The sequence below is a fragment of the Aulonocara sp. 'chitande type north' Nkhata Bay genome, linkage group LG6 (assembly GCF_057382095.1).
Source record: "Aulonocara sp. 'chitande type north' Nkhata Bay isolate Kocher_YH1m ecotype deep benthic linkage group LG6, A_spYH_male_GT1.1, whole genome shotgun sequence".
Taxonomy (NCBI): Eukaryota; Metazoa; Chordata; class Actinopteri; order Cichliformes; family Cichlidae; genus Aulonocara; species Aulonocara sp. 'chitande type north' Nkhata Bay.
Genome location: NC_141349.1, coordinates 41,116,711 through 41,138,978, shown reverse-complemented (window position 1 = coordinate 41,138,978; position 22,268 = coordinate 41,116,711). Strand labels below are relative to the sequence as shown.

General features: G+C 41.2%; 1 protein-coding gene across 1 annotated transcript; it reads right to left on the bottom strand.

Moving 5' to 3' along the window:
- Positions 1 to 2,294: 2,294 nt before the first annotated feature.
- On the bottom strand, positions 2,295 to 9,354 carry LOC147328546 (nicotinate-nucleotide pyrophosphorylase [carboxylating]-like). The gene is made up of 5 exons (XM_086296990.1): positions 9,249 to 9,354; positions 5,929 to 6,185; positions 4,202 to 4,512; positions 2,636 to 2,767; positions 2,295 to 2,554 (listed from the first exon to the last, which is right to left on the bottom strand). The coding sequence occupies exons 2-5, from the start codon at positions 6,182 to 6,184 to the stop codon at positions 2,327 to 2,329; spliced, it is 927 nt and encodes a 308-aa protein (XP_086153116.1). The 5' UTR covers position 6,185; positions 9,249 to 9,354; the 3' UTR covers positions 2,295 to 2,326.
- Positions 9,355 to 22,268: the final 12,914 nt, after the last annotated feature.

Here is a 22,268-nt window from a genome sequence, read left to right as displayed (position 1 = left end):
TAAAATCGTGGTGGGTGGTGTTTAGATAAAAATGAGGAACTTGTGGAAAAACTTGTAAGAACAGCCTGCTGTTCTCTTTGAAACTTGAAAGTAAAAGCTGCATAAACTGTTCCATAGTATAAAATATTTGTTTACAAGTAAGCTTTCAGGTTGTTTTTAAATATATATAAAACTAGTAAACACAAATTGTTCTCATCACATGGAGTTTGAGTCATGAGGGGCGATCTGGCTGAGAAACAGGGACACGACACGCTCGTGTGGTGCAGGCTGACCCGCCCATAGAGCTCACTTTGAATTACCGCTGTTTTGACACAGCAGAGACTTTGAATAAAAACAAATAACTCCATCCTGTATAAAATACAATTTTAAACACTTTAAACTGATCAGCAAAGACTTTAAAGGGGTCACAGATTATAAATAAAGAGGGTTCATTTTCCAACATGCATCTATATAATAGAGGAGTCGCCACCAGCTACAAGCTTGAAATTTAACTGGTCCTTCTGAGTGCATCTTTGTAAATATAATCATATGATATTAAGTATCATAATAGCATCCAAACGCTCTTGTGCTAACGACGAGATGCAAAACAAACTTCTTCTTCACTTCTTCACTTCCTGCCACCATCGACTCACTTCAGTTTGCTTACCGGACTAATCGTTCCACAGACGATGCCATATCTCACCTGCTCCACACATCCCTGAGTCACCTGGAGACTGGCAGAGGGAATTATGTTAGGATGCTGTTCGTGGACTACAGTTCAGCATTCAACACAATAATTCCCTCTAAGCTTTTCACCAAGTTGACGGATCTAGGACTCAGCTCATCACTGTGTCAGTGGATCCTCAACTTCCTCACAGACAGACCCCAATCAGTGAGGGTGGGAAAACAAGTCTCCCCCTCCATCTCACTCAGCACTGGAGTGCCTCAGGGCTGTGTTTTAAGCCCCCTGCTGTACTCACTGTACACTTATGACTGTGTAGCCACATCAGACACCACCTCCATTGTCAAGTTAGCTGACGACACTGCTGTTGTGGGCCTGATCTCCGACAACATCGAGACGGCCTACCTGGAGGAGATTAGGAACCTGGAGACCTGGTGCCAGGAGAATAACCTCCTCCTAAACGTCAGCAATCTAAGGAGCTGATCGTGGACTTCACTACAAAGCAGGCGAGGAATTACAAGCCCCTCATCATCAGTGGCACGCCAGTGCAGAGAGTGGACAGTTTCCGATACCTGGGTGTCCACATCACTCAGGACCTGTCATGGTGCTGTCACATCAACACCCTGGTTAAGAAAGCCCGTCAGCGTCTCTTCTTCCTCAGAAGACTTAGAGACTTCCATCTGCCACTGAAGGTGCTCAAGAACTTTTACTTTTACTCCTGCACCATCGAGAGCGTCCTGACGGGAAACATCTCCACCTGGTTTGGGAACAGCAGGCTATTCGGGCCCTGAACCAGGTGTAGGACTGGACTCTCCCACACACATCACATCACCACACGCACTCTGGTTTTTTTTCATGCACACTTCCTATAATTTATAATCTCTTTCTGCTATTTGCACATTTTTTTACTGTAAATTTCTAAGTTAAATCTGTAAATTTTGTATAACCAGTAAATTGTAAATACTGTAAAACCACTGTCATTTAATGGTCGGGCATTGCATTGCACAGGTACAAGCATTTCACCTCATGTCATACTGTGTATGGTTGTGTGTGTGACAAATAAAATTTGAATGTGAATTTGAAACTTGTCTCTCGGTGGTCTGGTCTACTGCCTGGCATTTAGGAGACTTTTGTCTTTACTTCTACCACTCAGCACTATTAAGCGTGCAAGGAGAATCCATCTTACTGCTTCTTAACTTCAAACAGTTTCATTCATCTTTATCCTGCATTCACGGCGCAGTTCCTTCGGCTTCTACTGTTTCTACTGTTTCTACTGTTAGGGATATAATATTCTGGACTTTAACAAAGTTCTTTTGCTCTTTGGTTCTCTGAGAAATTTGGGGTAATGAATGTAACAGTTGGGCTGTAATATTTCCTGTATTGCATTAATGCAATACAGGAAATATTAAAAAAAAAATCAGACATATTGTATTTGAGATCTGAAAGACTTTTCCTTTGGCCTACAACACTGTGCAGAGTGCAACATAATTTTAGGCTCATCGCTGATCCTTACCACAGAGAAATAAAGAGTAAGCAAACAAGATGCCTCAAACGCAGACGACTTTAAATGCAGTCTTTCTTGGAAAGTATTAATGTGTTAACACAACAATCACATTTTCCACAGTCTGGCATATTATTAGAAATGTTTTATTGGTGATTTTTTTATCAATCAATTTGCGGTTGATTAAACATCCTGTTTAATCGAGCATCAGGCTTTTGAACCTTGAGTGAAAAGTCCACCACTGGGCATCCCTGCGTTATGCAGCCCAGAGAAACGATGTCCACATGTGAGGAGAGATACAGAGCTACGTTTTCTGGCGTGACTCCTCCACTGGCTTCTATCAGAAGAGCAGAGAACTCCTCCTTCAGTGCCTGAGCTGTGACTCGGAGCTCCTGCAGGTGAAAGAGGAGAAGTGTAACCATGGAACAAAAACAACAATCACCCTGGGTCTGTGTTTCTATAATATTCGCCACCTGAGGTTGAAAGTTGTCCAGCATGATGACGTCTGCTCCCGCTCTGGCTGCCTCCCTGCCCTCCTCTGCTGAGCGACACTCCACCTCAATCTTACTGCTGAAGCCGCACACTGAGCGGGCAGCTTTCACCGCCTGGGGAGCAAACGGGGTTGTGCGTTTGTGTTTGTCTGCTTTTTAGTGAGCACAGCTGACCTGATGAGAGCTGTGAGGCCTGAGCTACAGAATCTAGATAAAGGAAAGTAAAACAGACAAGCTTCCTCTTTGCTTTCCTGTGCAAAGAGGATGACTGCTTTCGGTAATCTCATGACCTCTTGTGAATCCCAGTGTTTTAAAATAAAATAATTTCACAACTTTTGTAAAACTATGTTAAAAAATTATGTTAAGGCTTAAAATCCCATAAAAACTGAACAGAGTTTTACATAGATTAATCTAAAAATTCAACTCAGGAATATTTCTTTTGCCTAGACGTAGCATCCTCTCAAATATCACCTTAGAAACAAAATGCAAACACAGGTATGCAGACTGATACTGCCAGTCGCTGCTTTCGTTATTTTTCCTCAGTCTTCTGCTTCTGTTATTACTACTCACACTTCTTGTGATGTATTCTTGTTTTGCTTCCTCTTTCAGGGTTTATTTATTGTTGAATTTCGGTAACAGCAAAAAAAAAACAAAACCCAAACCCTTCCTTCTCATGTATTTTTGCCTGCTTCAGTCTCCTGCATTGAGTCCCCTCTCTGCCAACACATGACAGACGGCATCAAAAACAAAAGAAAACATGTCTACATGTAATCCTGCTTCTGTTTGGATGTTGCAAACAGAAACATGCCCCTTTGACAGTCAAAACCGTTACCTCAAGCTTTTGGTTTTGAATGTGCAGGCTGTCTGAGGTTTGTTGTTGATATAAAGTTCCCTGAGGTAACTGTAAATTTACAAAACAAATCTATGGGGTGTTTTTGCCTTCATTGTATACTTACAGTGAAGACAGGCAAAGAATGTGAGGAAGGGGAGCAAGGAGGGCACAGAAAATCTAAATATTTCATTAGAAACAGTGCAGCAGTATTGAAAATATTGATTCTCAAAACCTTTTCAAAACTATAGGAGTAGCTTTTGGATGGATGCATTCTTTCTAAAGCTGGCAGGGGCAGGAACTCTGGTTGCAAAAATAAATCAGACGGTATAGAAGTCTATTGAGAAATAATAATTTTATCACCTCAGATAACACTTTCCTGGTTTTATGGTCTGAAACTGAAAACATGATTATTATTTTTTACATTTTCTTATTTTTGTCAATTTTATAAACAAATAGAGTAAAATAAAGATAACCCCAAACAAACCTGAATCTTCAGGTCCCAGAAACCACTGGGTGATATCATGGTGGCTCTTTTATATACAGCCTATAGACGTTTCATGAAGCCCTGCTGTCTCTTGTTGATAGTTTTTGAGGCTTTTGAATCAGGTCTTCAAAATTCAGGATCCAACGTTATCAAAGACATTACTTTCAGTCTGCTGAACTTTATGCTGGAGTTTAGATTACTTACATTTTATGTACTGATCTTTGATGCCCACCTCTGTGATACTTCCCGATGCCCACACATGATTGTCCTTTAACATCACCATCCCACTCAAATCTTGTCTGTGCATGGACACGCCGCCAACCAACATGGCATATTTCTCCACCAGACGAAAGCCCGGAGTAGTCTTACGCGTGCCAGCCACCTCCCCGTGCCAGCCGTGTGCCTTTGCAATAGCCTGGAGCTGAGAGCAGCGGGTGGCAATGCCCGATGCCCGTGCCAGGCAGTTAAGAGCCGGTCGTTCCCCGAGGAGGAGGGAGTTTGCCGGGCCCCTCACCACAGCCGTCAGGGTGACAGCATCTTCACCTGTGGATAAAAGCAGGTAATATAAAAACGGATCTGAATAAAAGTCTGTAATTTACTTTGAGAGTAATTTACAAGAAGAAAACTGAATTTTCACTTTATGGAAAAAAAACTTTTATTCGTTCCCTGTTGAGTGGTTGATGTCATTTCCTGTTCCTATACTTTCAGCAGATATGTCGTTATGCTATTAATCTTCTTTTAGTGTTGTGTTTTGCCTTTTGGCTCCATTGTTGTTTTCCTACCAAAGATAGTTCTCTAGTTACTTGGAAATATTTTGGGATTTTGCTTCAGGTATACTGTATGCCCACATTTTAGTGTGTATGTGATACAGCTCTCTGTTTGCACTCTACAACCTGGGTTTGCCATTTATCTGTACTCCAATTATAAAAACTGTACAGAACTCTGTTTTGGTAACTATTCTCCATGATGTAAATATGTAAAAATTGTGTGTGTTTCTGTTCTGTGTCCTGTTCTGTTTGTATATGTGTTACAACCAAATTTCCTCTTGTGGGACAATTAAACTATTATTCTATTCAGTTAAATTATTTTCTGTTATATATTTACTGTTGTTCATATTAAACATGGCCAAACTTTCAGATGATGATTATGTCAGAGTATGAACAATTAATCTGTGTGAGCTGAAGGCTGGTGACTCAACCTTAGCTATCTTTTTTAACTCTTTGTTCTTTTGAAGTCAAAGAGAGTAACGATCTAATATCAGTGTTTCAATCAAACGGCTGGAGATGAGCACAGAAACATCACCCACCTGCTGTTCAAACTTTCTGTTTAAACATCAGCCAATCAGAGAAAAGTTGTCTTAAGCGGGGATGGGTTAAATAGCTTGTTTCAGACTGGATGAGCTGAGAGGTCACACCAAGACCCAGTGTAGAACAAATAAGGATTATTTTGAACTGTGAATCATGCAAAGCTACTCTGGTGCCCAGTAAAAAAAAAAAATATGGAGCTGGGAATGAGCAGAAAAAGAACCCTCCAAAAAACTCAAACACACTCGATAGTGCTGAATGTTTCACACCCACCCATGACAGTAAATAGTCATGTCTTCTACACCTACGTCAACTTTATACTTTTTAACTGATAATGGGACTTTCTCATTATCAGGGTTTTTTTCTCCCTCAGACCTTCAACCATTGAATCATCAGAGCTTCAGAGGCCAGAAAGTCTCTAAAAGTAACAAGTGGGGCAATAGAGGCAGCAGCAAGTTAGCTTTATGTGGTTTCACACCTTTTCTGTTAGATGTTAAACTGGCTTCTGAAGGCCCATAGAATACATGATACATTTCCATTCATTATCTGCTATCTGACTCATGTGAAGTTCTTTGCTACTGCAAAGGTCACAAACACAAATTCACAGAACTTTTCTTGTATTTTACTGCTATGGAAGGAACTATGCAATGCCTACCGATCTCAGTTCCTTCCTGGTAAATCCAGTCCACTGTGCAGCCCACTTCAGTGAACACTGCTGTGAAGAAGGGACACCCAGCTAGGATGCTGTGTGGAGTTTTACACAACAACCTTGCTTCCACTTCCCGTGAGCCCACACACACTCCTGCAGGATCAAAGTTTGGCGTGTCCTCTGCCAGCCACTCCCGTGCCAGCCGGGTCAGGGTGTGGTGTGGGACTGAGTGCACAGCCGGGTGTTGGCATGGTGGAGACATACTACAAATGAGAGAAAAGAAAGTGATGAGAAACTTCAGTTGCTGGGAATGTTGACATGAAAATGAGAAATGAAAGCTGATCATAAGTCAAAAAGTCAAAGTGCTTTCTTGTCCTTTAATGACAACATGAATGAATGATTTGAGTCAATTCTGAGCATGGAGACAATCTAAATCTTGTTCCTTTTTCTTTCTAGTAAAGAATGGTAGTGAAGGAATTATAGAAAATCACAAATAGTGGATATTAATCTTTATATTGCCATCAAAAACACTTAGAAAGAGAATAGTGCCTGTGAAAACCTCAAGGAACAGAAATCTGGCACATACAAAAGTGAAGATCAACGACTGACACTGTGTGTATATACACAGGCGTACATTTTCATAAACATCATTTACATCTTATTTGTAAAGCTGTGTGAGTTTTTATCTCAGCCATTGTGGAATTCTGCCTTCTTTAATTTGCACACACAAAAAAATAATCAGGAAACAGGTGATGCTTAAAAAAACAAGCAAATATTATTTGTTATTTCTGCTCTAACCCTAAAACTTTAACTCAACCCTGAAAGTCCACAGTGAGTTTCACTGTGGAGAGATTGTATTTGTCTGATATTAGCTTCTTTTCACTGGATGTCTATTAAATTCAGAACTTAATTAAAATGCTTCATCTTTCACACAAAGTTCTACAATCAGGCCACATCATAGCTTAAATACTTCATATGACAGTAGAGTGCTTCACTCTCACACTGTGGTTCTTCCTCGGGCCCTCCTCCTGTGGAACCAGCTCTCAGTTTTGATTCAGGACAGGATTTAAATCGGCCTTAAATCTTCACTTTTTGACAGAGGTCGAGTTTGGGCTCAGTGTTATTATCCTGATATAGGCTCAGACTACTGTAAGACTTCCCATGGTGCAGTGCGCATTTTCCTCTATTACCCTCTTTATACTCGTCATGGATTTGTACACTTTCACTAAATGTCATTAACTTTTGCGTTCACGCTCCTGAAGTTTGCGTCCTTCTCTCTTTGTATGCAGCACATGGCTGCCCCTCCCTGGTGTTGGCCTCTTCCTGTTATATGGGAGTTCTTTCTCTCTACCATCATCACATTTTTGCTTTCAGGTGGACATAGGTATATAATTAAAGTAACAACTTCATTTAAGTGCTATTTATGATGTGAAATTGAGACACTAATTCTAGAAGTGGAGAAGAGGAAATGTGTTTTTCTCGGGGGAGGCGGGACGATCTTAGTCTTCAGCTCAGTGAGGTAATTTGCTCTGAAAAGGTTCAGAACAAAGGGCAGAGGAGGGGGAAGGAGTGAGGGGAAGAGAGATATGGTGAAATCTACAGCAAAAGATCCCTGTGTGATACACTGTATTACTCATGCTGTTAGTTTAATCCACTTCTACACGTTCAATCTGATTTTCTACAGATGAAAAACGGGTGGTTTTTCTGACAGTTTTGTCCTGTTAAATAGTGGGCCGTTCTTCCTCCCCACTATCACTGAGTAGTGTTCGCAGCCTTTCAAAATAAAGCATCTGGAATCTGGAGATTGGCACTATATAAACACAAGTAAATTGATTCAGGACATGTGCATTTGCCTGATTCCTGTGCACGTGAACAATTTTGTCATTCAAAAGACACTCAGACATTCATATGATTTTAACATATATCTCTGGCTGAGGCATGGCAGTGAAAAACAAGAAGTGCTGTTTCATCACTGGGTGTTGTGTAATCTTGTAATCTTGGTTCAGGATTCAAAACTAAAACTAAAAAAGACAAAGAAAAAGTCAGGTCAAAGTTCAGAACCAATGAGTCTCACGGACGTTTGAAACAAGATGAAAGCTGCACCCACGATTACAAAAAAAGTTTTATCAAGTTGATTTGAAGCCAGCGGACACATTAATCAAACAAATATTAGTTTAAGGAAGGCATGGATTCAAGTTTAAACTGAATTCTGGGAGATCAGATGATCTTACTGCCACATCCTAAACTTACATCAGATGATAGCATTAATGATTTAGGTCCCTGAACAGAGCTGAACTGCTAAATATGAATTACTGCAGGTGAGAATATCCTCTTATTGTGACTGTAGTGGCTCTCACTAACAGATGGGTTTACAAGTAAACAGAAAATATATACAAAGAGAAGAAATAAAACTTCTATGGAAATGTTTTTGTTAATTTTGTCACGGTTCTGGGTCGCTGACCCAGCGTTTTGAGTTTATTGTTATTATTTTCTAGTTTCTCCTGATTTTGTATTAGTTCTTAGCGTTTAGTTCTTGTATTTTTAGTGTTTTATTATTCCTAAATGTGTTCTCCCCCCCCTGTGCTCTGTTTGTGTCCCCGAGTTTGTGTTGAACAGTTTGTGAATTTCCTGTTTTACTTTGAAGGTCTGTGTCTCGTTGTGTCTAATTAGGTTCAGCTGTGTTCCCCTTTGGCGTGTCATTCCCTCGTTACCTTGTGTGTATTTATAGTGTGTGCCTGTCTATTTGTTTGTTGTCAGCTCGTCTGTGTAATTTGGTAAACCTCCGCGGCTCTCTGCTCGCTATTCTCCATGTCCTTATGTTTTCAGGTTTGTTCATTAGTTTTTCCCAGTCTAGGTTTTAGTTGCTCCCTGTCCATGACAAATTTTGTCATATAAAAAATTATATAAAGAGTTTTTCAAGTAAACAAATTTAAACAGGAACATCTCCAGAAAGAACCAAAACAGGGATACAATAAGACAACATTAAAATAAGAAATGATAAATAATAAAACAGTACAAGTACTAAAATGAATTCTAAAGTGTAACTCAATCCAATAAAACAGTAAAATGTTAATTTAAAACATTAATTAAAACAGTAATGATCAAAAGTAAAACGTCCTTATTAACCATATTTTATTAAAACACTAAATGTACAGTTTTAATTCACATTTAAATGCTTTAAAACATGTTTTTTTTAACATTATCATTCCTTCAATCCAACTTTCACAAAAACATGTTGAGCAGAAGGATAATTACAATCACTGCGTATTCAAAGTCTGTTTTATGATTGGAACAGTGCGATAAAAGTAAATAAAATATTTACTTACGTCTCCTTCTCTATTAGCCAAAGTAGAAGTGCTGAGCACAGAGAGCCACTGGAAAAATGTTAACGTGGAATTTGACCCCAAGTCCATGTTGGAATGTTTACAAGAGTTAACACTGCAGGCTTTCACAATGATCCTTTTGACCACGTCTGATTTAAAGGTTGCTGAGGTCAGGCTGCTTATTTGTAAAAACGACCTGCAATAAATTCAAAGTTTTCAGCCAATACATCCGAAAAACACGCCGAGACTTTTTAGTGTGTTAATAAAATATTACAGGTTACAGATTCAGTGAATGAGTCACCTGGTCCTATTGTGATTAAAATAGATTAAGCATTATTCGACTTCTAGTAATTCTAGCATTTCAATAACATTGAACAGAACATGTTTTTGGTTTTTTTGGTTTTTAAGAGCCAAAGAGAAGTGAGTTTGAGCCCCTTTCCAGTGATACGGTTCAACAGTTTCTTTAGCTCAAGGAAAACAAGCACAGGAGGGGATGTCAGCGAGGACAGCTGGGAGATTGGACAGGATGGAGGGAGATCTCACCGGGAGAGAGCAGAGTTTGGTTAGACCAGGTGAGACTATTAAAGAATCCACAAGGCGAGTCATGCAAGGTGAGCGAGGTTCCTCACCTGGAGATGTGTGGGAAGGATGATTATACAGAGTCACTGGTTTGCTTTGGGGTGGTAGATGAGGGTAATAGGAGGATGGGCAGGCACGCGAGTCACCCACTGGAGGGTTCAACAGGAAATGACTAGCTCAACAGGGACAGATAAAAGATTCTGAGGCCTGAACTGCTTTTCAGAAACTCATGAAACACCAGAAACCAGAGAGACAAGAACACTCAAATAGAGCGCTTAGAACAGCACAGGAAACCCACTAGGGACTGATTACCACTCTGAAGAGACACAGGGCCAAGGAGTGGGAACCCCGGGGCTCCTTCCTAGACTCAGAGACCGTAAGAAAATGAGGCCAACCAGTGCGGGAACATGGCACACGCTGTATTAATCAGAATTTGTCATTCACACATTAAAGAACTGGTTTCCAAGGTAAAACTTGGAATATGTTTTATCTCTGCTTGGACTGGTTCCTTTAAATCTGCATGCTTCCAGCCAAAATTGACTAAAAAAGAGAAAAAGTTTAACTATACCACACCTTGTTTTCTTGGAAAAACAAGGAAGTGAAATTGTCAGAGCTGGATACTAATGCAGAGTTTCAACAGAATGAACATTTTTAAAATGCTGTGAGAGCAAAAACCTCATTATGCTCTTTGGACATGCAGGTGTGCGTCTGCAGGAACCGGCCCAAACAGAGATGTATAAAAATAAAAGCAATCGGTGGAAAGAGCCACTTAGCAACGTGGACCACTTGTAAAGGGTAAAGGTTATTCATGGAGTCATTGCTAGTTAAGGTTAAATGAGTGCTTGCCTCAACAAGGCTCTGACTCTATGCCAGCCTGGCTAAACAATTGCATTTTTTCTATTTAGATTTATCACGTCCACATTATACAACTTTTTTGGAATTGGGTTTGTATTCCTTTTGGTCTTGTGACTGCTCTTAAAGTTATGTTTGCATGTTTGTCATCTGTGAAGCTACATTTGTGATGGTTTATGATTAGAAGTGGTCTGTTTTAAAAGGACATTTTAAATCTCAAGAAGACTTTAACAAGATGAAGAATTTATATAATAATTAAAAACATATTCAGATTTTGACCCCTCGGGTGCATAAGATCCTCCTTAAAGCTTGATGACCTTGGCCAGAGATGTTTTATGTATTTCTGAGGGAGCTGTAAACTAAAAGGGAAAGATTTGGTTTATTTTACTAATCTGCTTTATTTCTTTTTACGCTTTTTAAAAAAAATTGTTTCCAAGCTTGCATGTTAAACTGTATTGTTTGTTCTTATTCCTAATTTTATGATCTTTCTATTCCGTGCCTTGGAAAGAACTTTGTAACTTAACAGATTTTTATTATCATCAACACCAGAGAGTGGTTCTTACAAGGCTCTTATTCACTCTCACACAGCAAATCCAGCATGTCCAAATTAACACTGTCGGATTTGATTTCAACACTATTAAAGTGTCTATATGGGTCCACACCAGAGAGTGTTAATTTAACTCTTTTTGGAGAGTTGGTACGTTAACTCTGATTTAGTGTTAAACACCAAATCTGTCTGGAGTTGATAATTTAACACTTGGTGTTAAGAGTTTATATATTAACTCTCAAAGAGTATTTTAGTTTAACTACGTAAGAGTTATCTTCTAATTCATTCTAAAAAGCGGGAATTTTACTGTTCTGAACTTCTAGAAATTTATTTTGGAAATAAACATTTACTAAAAAGATGCAATGGTTTTTGAAAAACATTTATTCTGAACTGTGCACCTCAATTTCAAAACATTTTCTGAAAGATGTAACAGTGTACATGTTCTCACTTTCATTAGAATTTTGTTTATCAAAAGGTCTGACATGGTAAATGCAAATAACAGCATTCTCAACACTTATTTCTTCAATACAATATGCATGTCCTTCATTCATCCCTTTGTGGAACTTCAACGCACTTCTGCTCTCCCCCATATTCCATCTTCACAAGCATATCCTGTGCAGAGATTGAATAAAAATTAGTTGACACTAATTAATGGCACAAATAATCCAGTAAACAATTGCAGCACAGTAAAAAAAAAAAGGAATCCTCTTTGAGCCATTACTTGTGTAAAGTATTTTCCCAAAAGACAAGGACACAGGCAACAGGTAATACTGAACTAAATGTAAAACCTCAACTTTTTTCATTTTTACCTAAACCGTGTGCACAAAACTCTGGAGGGATCTATGCTAACGTAGAATCCAGTCAGGACGTCTGCTACTGCTGTTTGCTCGTTTTTTTATTTTTTTTTTATGGGCGATCGTTTTCAGGCTTCAAGCAGCACCATTATACCAACATTTCACATTCTAGACATTGTTTTAGGTGTATTTGACCAAAAGTTTGACTGAAAATTCACATGCAAGCTTTTTTTCAAGGCTGTGGTATTTGCCCGCAAACAATACCTTTCAGCTAGCTAAAACAGAATATTATGCTATCACCGAGCAACATGGCTAATGCCTTTCACACAGCTTTGTCTCAACTCCAAAGAGCCACAGAAGTAAAAGCTAATAACAATTGAAACAATCTTTGAAAAAATGACTTACCAAGCATGGCAAGCAACTCAAATATGTAGAGCAAAATGTTCTGAAACGGCTTCACTTCAGCTTCGATTGGAGCCGTGCTGGGGGCGGAGTCTGTGAATTTACTCTATTGGCGTCATAGCCCCTCTAGGAGTTCAGAGTTAAGAGGTCAAGAGTTAATGTTTCCATTGTAACACCTCCAGATTTGAAATAGAAACACTCATTTTTAACACTCGATTTTAACTACTATCATTTTACACCTCAGAGTTACATTAAAAGAATGTGACTCTGCTTAGAGTAAAATTAACTCTACTTTTGCAAGGAGACTATTAACACCAAAAAATTTAACACTTTTGAATTTGCTGTGCAGATTTGCAGTTTTGATTTGATGGAGGTAAAAAAAAATAATTTTTTTGCTGAAGTGTTTGTAAAGACCGGGACAAGGAGACCTGCTGTTTTCCCAGAAATCTCCCAAGTGTCTTCTAATCATAGAGCCATTTTTAACCTCACAATTGTGTAGCTGTTATTCCCTAGAAGTGCAGTTGTTAGACAAAGCATTGAACTGTTTCTGAATTTCCTCTTACAGGGCTTGCACAATTCTGTGGTCCCTGACTGGATTGAGAATCTACAACGTCTTTTATCATTGTAAAGATTTGTGTATGTTATTTACAAAAAAAAAAAAAGAAGAAGAAGAAGAAAGAAAATTTGACCCCACATCTTTGTCTTTTGTCATTTTCACATCCATGGCTGTGAACTTTCTGCATAAACTCGTGAATAGTGGTTAACAACACTGGTGTGTGTATATGTGACCATGGTACATACATTCAGTTTAAATGTCTTTTCTGACGTGAGAGTTTACAAAATGGACTTTATCTTTATTCAATATGGCCTAAAACTAGTGACTTACTCCGTGAAAGGCTCTTAGAAACACTTAGAAAAGTGTTTATTAAGGCCACAGATCAAAAAAGCTGAAGGTTGTTCTCTCATAAAGAGGCTGATCTCTTATTGGAAACAGGTATGAGAGACAACACAGGTGGGGTTACTCAGTGTAAGTGATTAATCCAAAAGGAAGGTGAAGGTTACCACAGTGTAATTTCATTAAGAATTACAGAAATAAAACAGGAAGTTGCAAAACTGAAACCCAGCATCATGAGTTTCCTTGTTAAAGACTATTACTCACATTCTTACGCATGGAAATATACGCATGTGTCTTTCACATTGAAAAAACCAAATCTTTCAGAATATATTCAGAATATATATTTGTCTATCTTTCAGACAGACAAATGACAAATGGCTAATCTCCTGTAACCAGATATTGTAACTACTATGTTTAAATGTAACAGAAACTGAGCATTTTTTGATTATTACATAAGATAATGTGATGAATTAGGAAAGAATCAGCTGTGATGAAACACAGCGCTCTGTGAAACAGTCAATGAAACAATGGACAAACTTATGTTTGATGAAAGGTATCAAAAGCAGACTGAAGATTAAAAATGGCCTCCTATCACATCTCATCCAGTTTGGTCGGGATGTGACAGGAGACGGAGACAGTTGCTCCCCTTGACTTTTCCAACTTTTCCATTCTTCAGTCTCTTTTTTTCAATACATAAGCGTCACACTTCCATACTTTTTGTTCAGTGGCAGTTTTGAGTATTTGCTCAAGTCAACGTGCTGCACTTCTGTAACCTGTACTGTTAGGAGACCTGGGTCATCAACCCAGAGTTTTGAGTTTTCATTATTATTGAACTTTGAATTTGATATTCTTTATCATTTCTAGTCTTTTGGTTTCTTTGTTAGAGTTCTCTGTCTTATTGTTTATGTCTCTGTGTTCTATAGTCCCTCTCCCCTGTCAGCCGTCGCCCCTTGTCAAGTCAGCATTTCTGTGTTATGTTTCCTGTTTTACTTTGAAAGTCCGTGTCTCATGTTAATGTATCCGGTTTTGCTTCCCTTGGTTCGTCAGCCCTTATTTGTCCCAGCTGTGTTTCCCTCACATTCGGTCCTCCTTACCACCACACCTGCCTGCACACAACACGTACACATACATGCACATATCTGCACCACTTTTATTTTATGTTTTTTTTTTCCTACATCAGTTGCAGGACCAGTGGTGGGGGGGAGCAGGGGGTATGGAGGGGTGAGAGTTATCTTATATTGCTAGTAAAGCTTTAGGAGGCTGTAGTGGCCTTGGTTTTGTTGGTTTCATTTCTCTTTACAAGAGAATCCTACCCTATTGCTTATGTTTGGGGCTCTATAGACCCTTTTCCATTAGTACCTACTCCAATCAACTCTCCATGATTTGACCTGGAACAGCTGATTCCATAACAATTTAGTACCTCCAAATGTGCATAGTCGTTTTCATATCAACACGTCGGAGGTCTCGTGGCATAAGATAAAAGGCCTGGACTTGATTTGACGTGTGGTTCTTGCATTTGGAAGATTTTGCTGTGAACAGACAACATGCGGTCAAAAGAGCACTCCATGCAGGTGAAACAAGCCATCCTCAGGTGGGGTTGATTTTGGGGGATGTTGGGGGGGGACAGGATTGCACGATTTACCTCAACTATGTCACCTTAACAACAATTAAGTGTATCTTACAACGTAAGACCATGTTGTAATATACTTATTCTATTCTTTTTGGATTTTTTCATCTTTTTCCTTTCACAACCGTTGCACTGTTGTCTCTTTTATTGTGCTTGTTTTAAATGTGTGTATGACCTATTTGGTTAAAAAAAGGCCAGATCAAGGGAAGAGCTAGTGATATATGAAACCGTATCATCAGAGTTTAGGGTGGCAGTGATAAAAGTGTTTATATGGTAAATAAAAGTGAGAAGCGATACTTGTGGAACACCTGTACTGACAACAAATGATACCTTGCCTGAACACACCAGAAAGTCATGAATGATCAGACCACATCATATCTTAAAGATCTAACAGGGCTCTGTTGGTCATAACACCTCCCCCTTTTGTGCAGTAACTCCTCCCCTTTTGTGAGTGTGGACGCTTCCTCTATTTGCTCTTTAAATGCTTTGCTTCTTTTATTGAAATGTATTTATTTGTTTATTTTTATTGATTTTTATGCTGATTTTTTCCCTTTTTTCCGTATGAGCTTACCTGCGATAGCTTCTGGACACTTATAGATCATTAGGACTAAAATGTTCTTAACAGAAACAGCAACATTTTTATACACTCAACAAAAATATAAACGCAACACCTTTGTTACTGCTCCCATTCCCCATGGGATGGACGTAGAGACCTAAAATTCATTCCAGATACACAATATAACCATCCCTCCCAAACAGTGGTCACAAATCAGTCCAAATGTGTGGTAGTGGGAACATCTGCTATATTGAGATAATCCATCCCACCTCACAGGTGTGCCACATCAGGATGCTGATCTGACATCATGAGTAGTGCACAGGTGTACCTCAGACTGCCCACAACAAAAGGCCACCCTGGAATGTGCAGTTTTGTCTCACAGCAAAATGCCACAGATGCCACAAGCAATGAGGGAGCGTGCAATTGGCATGCTGACAGCAGGAATGTCAACCAGATCTGTCGCCCGTGCATTGAATGTTCATTTCTCAACCATAAGCCGTCTCCACAGGCGTTTCAGAGAATATGGCAGCACATCCAACCGGCCTCACAACCGCAGACCTCGTGTAACCACACCAGCCCAGGACCTCCACATCCAGCAGGTTCACCTCCAAGATCGTCTGAGACCAGCCACCCAGACAGCTGCTGGAACAATTGGTTTGCACAACCAAACAATTTCTGCACAAACTGTCAGAAACTGTCTCAGGGACGCTCAACTGCATGCCCGTCGTCCTCATCGGGGTCTTGACCTGACTCCAGCTCGTCGCCGTAACAGACTTGTGTGGGCAAATGCTCACATTCGATGGCGTCTGGCACGTTGGAGAGGTGTGCGCTTCACGGATGAATCATGGTTCACATTGTTCAGGGCAGATGGCAGCTGAGAATGTCCCAGTTCTTGCATGGCCAGCATACTCACCGGACATGTCACCCATTGAGCATGTTCGGGATGTGCTTGACCGGCGTATACGACAGCGTGTACCAGTTCCCACGAATATCCAACAACCTCGCACAGCCATTGAAGTGGAGTGGACCAACATTCCACAGGCCACAATTGACAATCTGATAGACTCCATGCGACGATGTGTTGCACTGCATGAGGCAAATGGTGGTCACACCAGATACTGACCGGTTCTGGGTCCCCAGACCCCCAATAGCGCAAAAAACTGCACATTCCAGGGTGGCCTTTTGTTGTGGGCAGTCTGAGGTACACCTGTGCACTACTCATGATGTCAGATCAGCATCCTGATGTGGCACACCTGTGAGGTGGGATGGATTATCTCAATATAGCAGATGTGCCCACTACCACACATTTGGACTGATTTGTGACCACTGTTTGGGAGGGATGGTTATATTGTGTATCTGGAATGAATTTTAGGTCTCTACGTCCATCCCATGGGGAATGGGAGCAGTAACAAAGGTGTTGCGTTTATATTTTTGTTGAGTGTAGTTACCTTATCTTCAGCGCTCCGTGTGTCTGTGGCCTACACACAGCTGAAGCCTGATTACAGCGTCTGGGCACCGAACAGCCACGATAGCCTGGAAAGGTGCTAACCGCTAGGCTGTCACTTTCTTGCCTGGCTGATCCTCTCCTTGTACAAATGGGTTTCTGCTACTCTGCCACTGTGAGAGGCTCACTCCAACCCAGAGGACCCTGGGTGCGCACTGTCTCTCCAACTCCGCCTGGTGCTGCTCCTGTTTCACCGGTGGGCCCGCTTCTCGGCCCGCGCTTCCTTCAGTCGTCTGGTTCGCTCCTCACCATGCCGGCGGTGGCGTCCTCCTCAGGTGAGCGACTCTCTTCCACCTCCGGCCCGCGCCTGATGCCTGCTCCTCTCCTGCGTGACTCTCCAAGTACGTCGCTGGTTGCTTCTGTTCCGGGTGTTGGGTCATCGGCTCCTCTCCAGCCACGGATCCGCAGACTTGGTATCGTTATTTCAAACCTCCGCCCACTCAGCCGCACATCAACCCCGATGACAGCTACTGATCTCACCTTATCTATGGCTTTGATCAACACTCGATCTCTCTCCAATAAGACGTTTCTGCTCAAGGATTTTTTCTCTTCTCATGAACTGGATTTTATGTTCCTGACTGAAGGCGGGGAGAGTGCCCACCCTATGGAAGACGTCCTGCATCGTCCCGGTCCCCAAAAAGAACCGGCCCAATGAGCTGAATGACTTCCGACCGGTGGCACTGACGTCACATCTTATGAAGACTCTAGAGCGGCTCTTCCTCAACCTCCTCCGACCACAGGTACAACATGCCCAGGACCCACTACAGTTTGCATACAAGGCGGGTGTCGGAGTGGAGGATGCCATCCTGTACCTCCTACACAGAGCCCACTCACACCTGGATGGGGGAAAAGGCACGGTCAGGATCCTGTTTCTTGACTTTTCCAGTGCCTTTAATACCGGGACAAGGAGACCTGCTGTTTTCCCAGAAATCTCCCAAGTGTCTTCTAATCATAGAGCCATTTTTAACCTCACAATTGTGTAGCTGTTATTCCCTAGAAGTGCAGTTGTTAGACAAAGCATTGAACTGTTTCTGAATTTCCTCTTACAGGGCTTGCACAATTCTGTGGTCCCTGACTGGATTGAGAATCTACAACGTCTTTTATCATTGTAAAGATTTGTGTATGTTATTTACAAAAAAAAAAAAAGAAGAAGAAGAAGAAGAAAGAAAATTTGTCTTTTGTCATTTTCACATCCATGGCTGTGAACTTTCTGCATAAACTCGTGAATAGTGGTTAACAACACTGGTGTGTGTATATGTGACCATGGTACATACATTCAGTTTAAATGTCTTTTCTGACGTGAGAGTTTACAAAATGGACTTTATCTTTATTCAATATGGCCTAAAACTAGTGACTTACTCCGTGAAAGGCTCTTAGAAACACTTAGAAAAGTGTTTATTAAGGCCACAGATCAAAAAAGCTGAAGGTTGTTCTCTCATAAAGAGGCTGATCTCTTATTGGAAACAGGTATGAGAGACAACACAGGTGGGGTTACTCAGTGTAAGTGATTAATCCAAAAGGAAGGTGAAGGTTACCACAGTGTAATTTCATTAAGAATTACAGAAATAAAACAGGAAGTTGCAAAACTGAAACCCAGCATCATGAGTTTCCTTGTTAAAGACTATTACTCACATTCTTACGCATGGAAATACATTGCATGTGTCTTTCACATTGAAAAAACCAAATCTTTCAGAATATATTCAGAATATATATTTGTCTATCTTTCAGACAGACAAATGACAAATGGCTAATCTCCTGTAACCAGATATTGTAACTACTATGTTTAAATGTAACAGAAACTGAGCATTTTTTGATTATTACATAAGATAATGTGATGAATTAGGAAAGAATCAGCTGTGATGAAACACAGCGCTCTGTGAAACAGTCAATGAAACAGTGGACAAACTTATGTTTGATGAAAGGTATCAAAAGCAGACTGAAGATTAAAAATGGCCTCCTATCACATCTCTTCCAGTTTGGTCGGGATGTGACAGGAGACGGAGACAGTTGCTCCCCTTGACTTTTCCAACTTTTCCATTCTTCAGTCTCTTTTTTTCAATACATAAGCGTCACACTTCCATACTTTTTGTTCAGTGGCAGTTTTGAGTATTTGCTCAAGTCAACGTGCTGCACTTCTGTAACCTGTACTGTTAGGAGACCTGGGTCATCAACCCAGAGTTTTGAGTTTTCATTATTATTGAACTTTGAATTTGATATTCTTTATCATTTCTAGTCTTTTGGTTTCTTTGTTAGAGTTCTCTGTCTTATTGTTTATGTCTCTGTGTTCTATAGTCCCTCTCCCCTGTCAGCCGTCGCCCCTTGTCAAGTCAGCATTTCTGTGTTATGTTTCCTGTTTTACTTTGAAAGTCCGTGTCTCATGTTAATGTATCCGGTTTTGCTTCCCTTGGTTCGTCAGCCCTTATTTGTCCCAGCTGTGTTTCCCTCACATTCGGTCCTCCTTACCACCACACCTGCCTGCACACAACACGTACACATACATGCACATATCTGCACCACTTTTATTTTATGTTTTTTTTTTCCTACATCAGTTGCAGGACCAGTGGTGGGGGGGAGCAGGGGGTATGGAGGGGTGAGAGTTATCTTATATTGCTAGTAAAGCTTTAGGAGGCTGTAGTGGCCTTGGTTTTGTTGGTTTCATTTCTCTTTACAAGAGAATCCTACCCTATTGCTTATGTTTGGGGCTCTATAGACCCTTTTCCATTAGTACCTACTCCAATCAACTCTCCATGATTTGACCTGGAACAGCTGATTCCATAACAATTTAGTACCTCCAAATGTGCATAGTCGTTTTCATATCAACACGTCGGAGGTCTCGTGGCATAAGATAAAAGGCCTGGACTTGATTTGACGTGTGGTTCTTGCATTTGGAAGATTTTGCTGTGAACAGACAACATGCGGTCAAAAGAGCACTCCATGCAGGTGAAACAAGCCATCCTCAGGTGGGGTTGATTTTGGGGGATGTTGGGGGGGGACAGGATTGCACGATTTACCTCAACTATGTCACCTTAACAGCAATTAAGTGTATCTTACAACCTAAGACCATGTTGTAATATACTTATTCTATTCTTTTTGGATTTTTTCATCTTTTTCCTTTCACAACCGTTGCACTGTTGTCTCTTTTATTGTGCTTGTTTTAAATGTGTGTATGACCTATTTGGTTAAAAAAAGGCCAGATCAAGGGAAGAGCTAGTGATATATGAAACCGTATCATCAGAGTTTAGGGTGGCAGTGATAAAAGTGTTTATATGGTAAATAAAAGTGAGAAGCGATACTTGTGGAACACCTGTACTGACAACAAATGATACCTTGCCTGAACACACCAGAAAGTCATGAATGATCAGACCACATCATATCTTAAAGATCTAACAGGGCTCTGTTGGTCATAACACCTCCCCCTTTTGTGCAGTAACTCCTCCCCTTTTGTGAGTGTGGACGCTTCCTCTATTTGCTCTTTAATAAATGCTTTGCTTCTTTTATTGAAATTTATTTATTTATTGATTTTTATTGATTTTTATGCTGATTTTTTCCCTTTTTTCCGTATGAGCTTACCTGCGATAGCTTCTGGACACTTATAGATCATTAGGACTAAAATGTTCTTAACAGAAACAGCAACATTTTTATACACTCAACAAAAATATAAACGCAACACCTTTGTTACTGCTCCCATTCCCCATGGGATGGACGTAGAGACCTAAAATTCATTCCAGATACACAATATAACCATCCCTCCCAAACAGTGGTCACAAATCAGTCCAAATGTGTGGTAGTGGGCACATCTGCTATATTGAGATAATCCATCCCACCTCACAGGTGTGCCACATCAGGATGCTGATCTGACATCATGAGTAGTGCACAGGTGTACCTCAGACTGCCCACAACAAAAGGCCACCCTGGAATGTGCAGTTTTGTCTCACAGCAAAATGCCACAGATGCCACAAGCAATGAGGGAGCGTGCAATTGGCATGCTGACAGCAGGAATGTCAACCAGATCTGTCGCCCGTGCATTGAATGTTCATTTCTCAACCATAAGCCGTCTCCACAGGCGTTTCAGAGAATATGGCAGCACATCCAACCGGCCTCACAACCGCAGACCTCGTGTAACCACACCAGCCCAGGACCTCCACATCCAGCAGGTTCACCTCCAAGATCGTCTGAGACCAGCCACCCAGACAGCTGCTGGAACAATTGGTTTGCACAACCAAACAATTTCTGCACAAACTGTCAGAAACCGTCTCAGGGACGCTCAACTGCATGCCCGTCGTCCTCATCGGGGTCTTGACCTGACTCCAGCTCGTCGCCGTAGAGGAGAGGTGTGCGCTTCACGGATGAATCATGGTTCACATTGTTCAGGGCAGATGGCAGCTGAGAATGTCCCAGTTCTTGCATGGCCAGCATACTCACCGGACATGTCACCCATTGAGCATGTTCGGGATGTGCTTGACCGGCGTATACGACAGCGTGTACCAGTTCCCACGAATATCCAACAACCTCGCACAGCCATTGAAGTGGAGTGGACCAACATTCCACAGGCCACAATTGACAATCTGATAGACTCCATGCGACGATGTGTTGCACTGCATGAGGCAAATGGTGGTCACACCAGATACTGACCGGTTCTGGGTCCCCAGACCCCCAATAGTGCAAAAAACTGCACATTCCAGGGTGGCCTTTTGTTGTGGGCAGTCTGAGGTACACCTGTGCACTACTCATGATGTCAGATCAGCATCCTGATGTGGCACACCTGTGAGGTGGGATGGATTATCTCAATATAGCAGATGTGCCCACTACCACACATTTGGACTGATTTGTGACCACTGTTTGGGAGGGATGGTTATATTGTGTATCTGGAATGAATTTTAGGTCTCTACGTCCATCCCATGGGGAATGGGAGCAGTAACAAAGGTGTTGCGTTTATATTTTTGTTGAGTGTAGTTACCTTATCTTCAGCGCTCCGTGTGTCTGTGGCCTACACACAGCTGAAGCCTGATTACAGCGTCTGGGCACCGAACAGCCACGATAGCCTGGAAAGGTGCTAACCGCTAGGCTGTCACTTTCTTGCCTGGCTGATCCTCTCCTTGTACAAATGGGTTTCTGCTACTCTGCCACTGTGAGAGGCTCACTCCAACCCAGAGGACCCTGGGTGCGCACTGTCTCTCCAACTCCGCCTGGTGCTGCTCCTGTTTCACCGGTGGGCCCGCTTCTCGGCCCGCGCTTCCTTCAGTCGTCTGGTTCGCTCCTCACCATGC

Bases quoted from the DNA above. Each gene is read 5' to 3' on its own strand.
- LOC147328546 (XM_086296990.1), bottom strand. From the start codon at position 6,184: ATGTCTCCACCATGCCAACACCCGGCTGTGCACTCAGTCCCACACCAC. The intron at 4,513-5,928 runs GTAGGCATTGCA...TTTTATCCACAG, and splicing joins CCAGGAAGGAACTGAGATCG to GTGAAGATGCTGTCACCCTG. The intron at 2,555-2,635 runs GTGGCGAATATT...TTTCACCTGCAG, and splicing joins TGGACAACTTTCAACCTCAG to GAGCTCCGAGTCACAGCTCA.